The sequence below is a fragment of the Xyrauchen texanus genome, chromosome 49 (assembly GCF_025860055.1).
Source record: "Xyrauchen texanus isolate HMW12.3.18 chromosome 49, RBS_HiC_50CHRs, whole genome shotgun sequence".
In the NCBI taxonomy this organism is placed as follows: Eukaryota; Metazoa; Chordata; class Actinopteri; order Cypriniformes; family Catostomidae; genus Xyrauchen; species Xyrauchen texanus.
The window spans coordinates 24,450,484-24,459,380 of record NC_068324.1 but is presented as its reverse complement, the minus strand read 5'-3'; the positions used below and the strand labels follow the sequence as shown (position 1 = coordinate 24,459,380).

The 8,897-nt window shown below is 36.3% G+C and overlaps 1 protein-coding gene across 1 annotated transcript; it reads left to right on the top strand.

Moving 5' to 3' along the window:
• The first annotated feature begins 681 nt into the window (after positions 1 to 681).
• On the top strand, positions 682 to 3,591 carry LOC127640077 (iroquois-class homeodomain protein irx-3-like). Its single transcript, XM_052122466.1, has 2 exons — positions 682 to 1,017; positions 2,157 to 3,591. The coding sequence occupies exons 1-2, from the start codon at positions 805 to 807 to the stop codon at positions 3,042 to 3,044; spliced, it is 1,101 nt and encodes a 366-aa protein (XP_051978426.1). The 5' UTR covers positions 682 to 804; the 3' UTR covers positions 3,045 to 3,591.
• Positions 3,592 to 8,897: the final 5,306 nt, after the last annotated feature.

The following is an 8,897-nucleotide window of genomic DNA, read 5'->3' as shown; positions in this document are numbered from 1 at the left end:
TGAAACTTTCTATGATCATTAAAACAAAGATGAGATAGTACTTAACATAATCCTCTACGTTAAATAAGATTTATGATATGCTCATAATAAACCGATGGCAATGTAGCATAATCTCTGCAGCACATACTGTTTTCTGAGGACAATGAATCAACGATATGACTCTCCAGGATTAATTTAATCTTTCCTGGAATTTCAATATTGTATCTCTTGCTTCTCCGATTTAGTCTGAGCCCGTTTTAACAGAAAATCGCTGTTTGCCAAATAAATAAATAAATAAATAAATAAATAAATAAAATGACATGATGAATAACAAAAACTTTTATGTTCAATGTCGCTTATTTTGTTTTTCTGATTTAGTTTTATTTGAATTGTCTTTAGTTCTGACGTTTTGTTATTGCACTTGTTTTTAACATTATTTTATTTTTAAATATTTTTTTATAATTTTCATTGCATATTATTGTAATGATTATAGGCAACAAATTTTTTTGTTTTATAAAGTGATTTTAAAAGTATTTAAAACGTATGCTTAAAAGATGATAGCGCATATTATCAGAGGGTGAAAGACATTGAGAGAGAGAGAGAGAGAGAGAGAGAGAGAGAGAGAGATGGGCGGGGCCTGTGAGACACTAGATATGTCAATCACACGAGTGTTTCTGAACAATCACATTCAATCTGCGCGAGTCTGACCTCAGTCCACCTCACAGGAGTACCGGCTTTAACTCTCACCGACACTCTCCGCCAAATCATCCGTGTCAAAGTTGAGATCTGTGGTTCTTTGAAACTGCTCGGACCTTTGGCAGCAGCATGTCTATCCCGCAGCTCGGGTATAAGTTCATCAGACCGCTATACTCCACGGAGCGGCCCGGGGCGGTCGGCGGACGCGTCGGCGCGGAGTTGAGCGCGTCGGGATCGCTCTCCAGTGTCCTCTCCAGCATGTACGGAGCTCCGTTCGCCAACACACACGGATACAGCGCTTTCCTGCCTTATTCCAGCGACCTGTCAATACTAAATCAGCTGGTAGGTGTGAACATACTGAATCCGGAATGACTGCTTGAGTTTAAGAACGCGTAATAATGTTAGAAATTAGTATTACATAGTATTAGTTTGTTATTGCGAACATCTTCGTTTGGAAATGATTTTATCCTGATTTCACGCTAAAAATCTGTAAACTTCAAATACCGTATAGATATATATAAAGATTTCGATTGGACTAAAAAGGGTTTTGCAGTTGGATGACATTTGAGAACCTCTAAAGTTCCTTTAGAGAACTTTTTAAAGACTTTTTAGAGACACGAATCTTAAGAAATGGAACATCAACAGCTTTTTGCATAAAGCAATTCAAAAACTATAGGCCTACAAACAACAAATTGTTTTATTAGAAATAAAACCTTTTATTCTTATTCATAAAATCATTTGGCTATACATATTATATACTGATCGCCCAATATATATTTATATATAAAATCCACTAGTAGGCTATTTGAGAAAATATAAGTTATGAAAATAACATATATGAAAATTGTCTGTTTTTTGGGGGAGTGTTTTGTAATGTATGTTGCATCTGTGTTTAAGTGTGTGTTGTGTTTATATCAGTGAAAACCATATATGAAGGCCTACCAATATAAACATATAGCTCATACATTGAGATTCAAATTCCACTATAGTATCTGGGAAAAAATATATATATGAAAATTGTTTTTTAATATATATTTTTTAGGATTTTTAAATATTTAGCATCAATACAAGTATGTGACTTTTTACATCAGTAAACAGCATATATAAACATATATTTAATATATGTGTTTTGCATATATTTCCATTTATAATTTGTTCTTTATGAAGAACTTAATGTTACATCCAAACCCATCTATATAATGGAATATTCATTTTTTTGTTCTCTCCAAACAATTAGCCAATTCAATTACCCTTCGTTTAAAATTAATAAAAATAAAATCCTAAACCTAAGGTGCTGCAAAATAAATAAATACATTATTATTATTATTATTAATAATAATAATAATAACAATAATAATAATAAATGAAGCTTTTTTTTGTAGTGATAGTTTCATTTATTTATTTATTCGTTTGTTTTTGTTTTAGGGCAATGCACCTGCAGATTGGCTCATAAATGTTTGTTTTTGATTTGTATTTTTAAGGGCTCACAGTACGAGTTTAAAGACAGTCCTGGAGTTCAGCACGCAGGGTTTCCTCATGCAGCCTTCTATCCATACGGACATCAGTACCACTTTGAAGATCCATCTCGACCCAAGAACGCCACTCGTGAGAGCACCAGCACCCTGAAGGCCTGGCTCAGTGAACACCGGAAAAACCCTTACCCCACTAAAGGAGAGAAAATCATGCTCGCCATCATCACTAAAATGACTCTCACTCAGGTGTCCACCTGGTTCGCCAACGCGCGGCGAAGACTGAAGAAAGAGAATAAAATGACCTGGGTTCCCAAAACACGGACCGATGAGGAAGGAAATCTTTATATGAGCGACAACGATGAAGGAGACAAGAGGGACGAGGACGAGGAAATAGACTTAGAGAACATTGATACGGAAAACATTGAAGACAAGCAGGACTGTGATTATGTGGATGATGAGAAATCGGTTTCTAAAGTGTCTGACAGGACAGACTCTGATGGATCTGAGGAATATGATGATGCTGGAGCCGAGAAGAGTTTTATGAAGGAGATTATAAAAGACAGAAGAGACTCAGACGAGGAAGAGGGGGAGCAAATCAAAAAGAATCCAGCGGCACAAGAGCCCTTGAATAATGCAAGTCTACCTCAGAAGCCAAAGATCTGGTCTTTGGCTGAAACCGCAACGACGCCGGACAGTCCCAGAAAGTCTCCATGGGTTCAGAGGAACTGTGATGCTCAGACAGTCAGAAATCCTCTTCATGTTCAAAACTGGACCAAAATGGCTTTTTCAGCCCATCAGATGGCATTAACCAGCCATTACCTCGGACTTAAACACCAAACCAACTCGCAGAACCACATGCACATGAAGCACGGAGACCAGAGGACTCACAGCTTGTGAAATCAAATGGACAGTTAAAGACATTTGTTATGTTTTTGATATTATTAGCCTTCATTATGTGAGAACTTAATATGGTTATTATGATTCAAAAAATAGCCCATTTCTACATAATGGATGCCCTGAATTTATAATAGATAAAAGTTGTCTATTAGCTCTTGTATTAATATGAGATTGATTATATTAGAAAATATTTTATACTGCTGACTTGTTAACATAAATTTAATTGTGTTAGAATTATTGTGAAACATACTTTTCAGTTGTGTTTTTATGTCTACGCTACACGAAATAGTCTATAAATAACAGAAACGAATCAGAATTATACTTTGGTTGGATTCAGATCTATTTAAAAAGCATCTAAATGAATAATAAGTACAATTTCAGAGATAGCTGTATTCAGAGATGTATTCATTCACAGCAGTATATAGTGCCTAAAGGGGTTTAATGGTGTTATGTCTTAAACACGCACGCACGCACGCACGCACACACACACACACACACACACACACACACACACACACACACACAACTTTGATTTGAGCTAGTGTTACTTCCAGATCTTTGTCTAATTTTAACACGTCTGTTTTAAGGTTTGGCAATAAAATGAGACCAGAACTGATGCTTATGTTTAGAAAGCGTTTTGCAAATTATGAATTCTATATTAAACATTTTATTCCAGATGTGTTGGATCTGGAAAGCCTGTCATCTTTTAGTCATCATTTTCTATGTCACATGTCTGAAGTCTAAACATTTGAAATGAGCTTGATTTATGTATGGGGTAAGCACAACATATTTCAGATGGTTTTGTACATGGAATGTAAATGTATCTACTTGAAATAATATTGTACAAAGACCTATATTTTGAATATTAAAACAAAATCACACAATTGTCATACTGTAACAAATGTATTCATTTGTTTTCCTCTTTTCTTTATTTAAATGTGAGATTTGTATTTGAGATTAAAATGTTATAGACATGAGAAATCTGTAACATTTTACAATACGGTTCCATTTGTTAACATTAGTTAATTACATTAGATAACAAGAACTAACAATGAACAATACTTTTACAGCATTAACTGATGTTGGATAATGAACATTTCAACATATACTTATAATATGCATATATATATATATATAACTAATATTTTTTTAATCAAATGTTGTTTGTTAATAGTAGTTAATGCACTATGAACTAACATGAACAAACAATGAACAAATGTATTTTTATTAACTAACATTAACAAATATTCATAAATGCTGTAAAACATATATTGTTAATTTTTTGTTCATGATCCCTCATGCATTAACTAATCTTAGCGAATGGAACCTCATTGTAAAGTGTTACAGAGAAATCAAAACCTTAATTGATTTTATTTTCAGTTCCTTACATATTCAATTAACCTGCATAATAATTAATGTTAATGTGCAGATGTGTGTCAACCAATATAACATGAAAAGTGTTACAGACATGGATTGTTGCTTTCGTAAACCAAAATATAAACAGATATATTTTCTGCTCGCGAGGTCATGGGGTCACATATTTGATACACTGAAAACAAGTTTATCACTCTTCACTGGTGATCTCTTGAAGTTTGCTGCTTCAGACTTCTCATTCGCTGTCATGCTTTACAGCTCCCTCTGCAGGCACACAAAACATCTTGCTCTGTTTTGGGCCATTACATCAAAGATATTTCAGAGAATATTGCTTGTGTTTATTAAGTCAAGCATCACTAGCTGTGTTTCCATTCAAGTTGCTAAATTAATTTATGCCAAAAAATCAGAATATCGCAAAAACAATGTGCGGATAAAGCTGCGTTTCCATCCCTTGCATTCGAAAGAACAAAATCGTCACTTCCGGAGAAATTGTTGCACCTGTGTGACTCTTTTATTAATAAAATACTTGCGGTTTTGGGAGCACTATATGTGTATGCGTTCGTCCATCAAGACTTTGCAGTGTGGATCTATAAGATTGTTTTCAAAAGTATCAATAAACTTTTTTTCGGGGAAAAGTGCAATTTTGTGTTCAATTTATTTGCTCTGCAAACCATGCAGGCTTTGGATTTTTAGGACACCGGTATTTCAGAATGACCAGGGCAACATTTCGGATGCGATGATTGGTCTGCTGCTTCGTCCAGTTATGAATTCATTATTCAGTCACGTTACTTTTTTGATGCGCATCTTGTATTTCTGTATTCAATAGGAGTTTATTCGGTAAATATGTTCCCATCATAGTATGCGCATTTCTTCTTATCTAATAAAAAACAGATTTACCTCAAGCGTACCATATACGTTTTCTATGTACATTTTGGAGATTTTATTCGCATCTTGGTGTTTCCATCCAGCAGATTTTATGCAATATGTCCAAATGCACATACAAAAGCATTGATGGAAACATAACTATTGTTACTATTTAGGGGTAGTGATTTGAACAAACCCTTTACCAAATGTATTAAACTTTGCCACAGAACCGTTTGTACAACAGACACAAATGACACCTCAAATCATGCAGTTTGTTGAAGAATCTTGTTGGGTTACAGTTTTTGACTGGCAGATGATCAAATAGGCAAAGGAATCCCATAGAGGAGGGACCTGAGCCATAGAGATTTAGAATATAGAATATAGACATGAAAGTGGGCTCCCTAAGCATATTAAATATTTTGAACACCACTATAATGTTCCCTTTGTAAGGAGATTAAAAAGGCGTTTGTTAATGACTAATAATCCATTTATTTATTTTATTATTATTATTTTTTATCCCATTTTCTCCCCAAATTGGAACGCCCAATTCCCAACGAGCTCTAAGTCCTCGTGGTGGCGTAGTGACTCGCCTCAATCCGGGTGGTGTAGGACGAATCTCAATTGCCTCCGCATCTGAGACCGTCAATCCGCGCATTTTATCACGTGGCTTGTTGAGCGCGTTACCGCAGAGACGTAGCGTGTGTGGAGGCTTCACGCTATTCTCTGCGGCATCCATGCACAACTCACCACACACCCCAATGAGAGCGAGAACCACATTATAGCGACCACGAGGAGGTTACTCCATGTGACTCTACCCACCCTAGCAACCAGGCCAATTTGGTTGCTTAGGAGACCTGACTGGAGTCACTCAGCATGCCTTGGATTCTAACTAACGACTCCAGCGATGGTAGTCAGCGTCAATACACACAGAGCTACCCAGGCCTCCAATAATCAATTTATAAATGCATTATTAATAATTTATAAATGATTATAACTACATAAAAGAGTGGCTTTTATGTAACACCTGCCAAACAGAGAGCCATTTTGCCTCATGGTATATACGCCTAAGAACACATTCATTTGTTAGTGGTTTATAAAGGGGTTCATTAATGTCTAATAAGTCGATTACAAATGCATTATAAATCAATAATATGTTGTTATAACAACATCAATAAAAATTGAGACTTTAATGCAATATTTTCCAATACATGCAATTATAAATGTAAGTAATAAACTATCCCTTACAAGCCGCCCATTTTGTTTTCTCTCCACAATTCTGGACAATGATTTGACAAATTTGCATTTACCTTGTGTTGTTTTTGGAGACATGAAACTGTAATTACATAAACAAAGATCTTAATAAACAGGTCAGAGTTGAATTAACTTTACTGAGGGCTTCCTTACTTGAAACAACGAGGTGAACATATGAGACGTGTTAAAATGAATGCCCTTATATTTGCTTGTGTGAAAGAACTGTCTGTTTAGTGGGCAGACATCACAGACAGGGAGGAGGCACTGATTTCATGCCTGCATCTGACTGGGGTTTCTAATGGGAACACTTTCATCGGGACACAAAGGATCCTCGTCCAGACTGGGGGAGGAGGAGTACAGAATGGGGTCTCTCTCCATGCACTCTCCACAACAGTTTAAAACCTCCTCACCCTATTCCCACAAGGTCTTTTCACAGGAGTAACCGAACAATTGTGGGAATAGATGGTTGAGAAAATACAGACCAGAGAGTTTGGTTCATTCTCAGGAAATGGTGCCATGTTTGCTAATGCTCTGCTAAACATCCTTCCATACATTTAGAATGTTTTACTGGAGGATAAGTCCAAGAAGACACACAGAGGTAAGACGACGGCTTACTTAATTGTTTGACAAGTGTGTTGTCAAAGAGAATAAATGAATAGAATGCACAGTTTGAAACAAAAATCTGAACAATTTCTGGATTCCAGGATTGGTTTTAGTTTCACAAAACTCACCAAATCCAATCAGGCTTTATTAGGGTTAAGTGGTATCAAGACACTTGTTTCTAACTTTTTATGTCAATTCAGAGATTGATCCCGAGGTTATGATTAATGAGCACGTTAACATGAATGAATTGAACAGCCAATCTAACACACTCTCACGGCTAAATCGTCAGGAATCGTATGACTTTTAAAAATTTTGTTAATTTGAGTGATATCATGTGACTGCTCTCGTGTTCATTCCTACTACTTTCACTTCAGCCAATGATGTCACTGGACATCGTTTCCATCTAATACGCGACAATTACTTGCTTCTGCCACACACAACAGCTTCCCATCATGTTTACACAGGGTTGGGAGGGTTACTTTTGAAATGTATTCCACTACAGATTACAGAATACATGCTGTAAAATGTAATTTGTAACGTATTTCGTTAGATTACTCAAGATCATCAACGTTGTCTAAATACTTTGGATTACTTCTTCAGCACTGGTAGATTTCTTCACTTGTTGTGACTATAAAAACTCTGTCAGTACAGTAAGACAAAATACACATGTTAAAAATACATTCTCTGAAAAAACGAAATATCTTATGCAGTGTTGCTTCTAAAACAAGAATACGATTTTTAGGGGGCCAGGGCGTGCTGAGTGACTCCAGCAAGGACTCCTAAGCAACTAAATTGGCCCAGTTGCTAGGGATGGTAGAGTCACATGGGGTAACCTCCTCATGGTTGCTATAATGTGGTTCTCGCTCTCGGTGGGTCACGTGGTGAGTTGTGCGTGGATGCCGCAGAGGATAGCATGAAGCCTCCACATGCGCAGTAACAAGCCACACGCTCAACAAGTCATGTGATAACATGCACGGATTGACGGTCTCAGACCCTCAGACGGGCAAATGAGATTCATCCTCCGCCACCCGGATTGAGTCACTACATCACCACGAGGACTTAGAGCGCATTGGGACTTGGGCATTCCAAACTGGGGAGAAAAAAAATAATAATGTGATTTTTGCCCTAATATCAAAGGTCTTATTAGGAAAAAAGAAATTATGATCCAACATGAATTTTCTTAATAAAATAATATGATCGCGTCTGGTAACGTGTGCATGTAAAATGGCTGAAATAGCATTTTAGCTTAGCGTAAAGCTGACAATCTACACAAGGTTTATTTCTATTTCTTACTTCAAACGTACTTCTCTGTCTGCTCGTATGAATGTAACACATCATAAGAAAGTGTTTCACTGCTGTTCAAATGCATTTTGGATCGTATAAATGTTTTCCATCTGAAAGAACTAAATATTAAATGAAACAAATGAGAATATAATGCAAAGTATTATCTTCAGCCATCAAAATACTTTTTGAATGTAACTATTCTGATTACCAATGATTTAGATTGTAGTGGAATACAGTTACTTATATTTAGTATTTTAAATACGTAATCCTGTTACATGTATTCTGTTACTCCCCAACCCTGTGTTTACATAAGGGGTTTAGGTAAGGGGTTTGGGAAAGGGCATAATATTAAGAAGTATGTCCTTAATGCCTTGTGCGTGATACTCACGCTTACTTAGACAGCCGGGAATTTGCACAGGATGAAATCGTACGAGTTTATGCGACCAACATCGCGCGAAAGGATATGAAATAGCTATC

Coding starts and splice junctions, on each gene's coding strand:
- LOC127640077 (XM_052122466.1), top strand. CDS start 805: ATGTCTATCCCGCAGCTCGGGTATAAGTTCATCAGACCGCTATACTCC. Junction 1,018..2,156: donor TGTCAATACTAAATCAGCTG/GTAGGTGTGAAC, acceptor TGTATTTTTAAG/GGCTCACAGTACGAGTTTAA.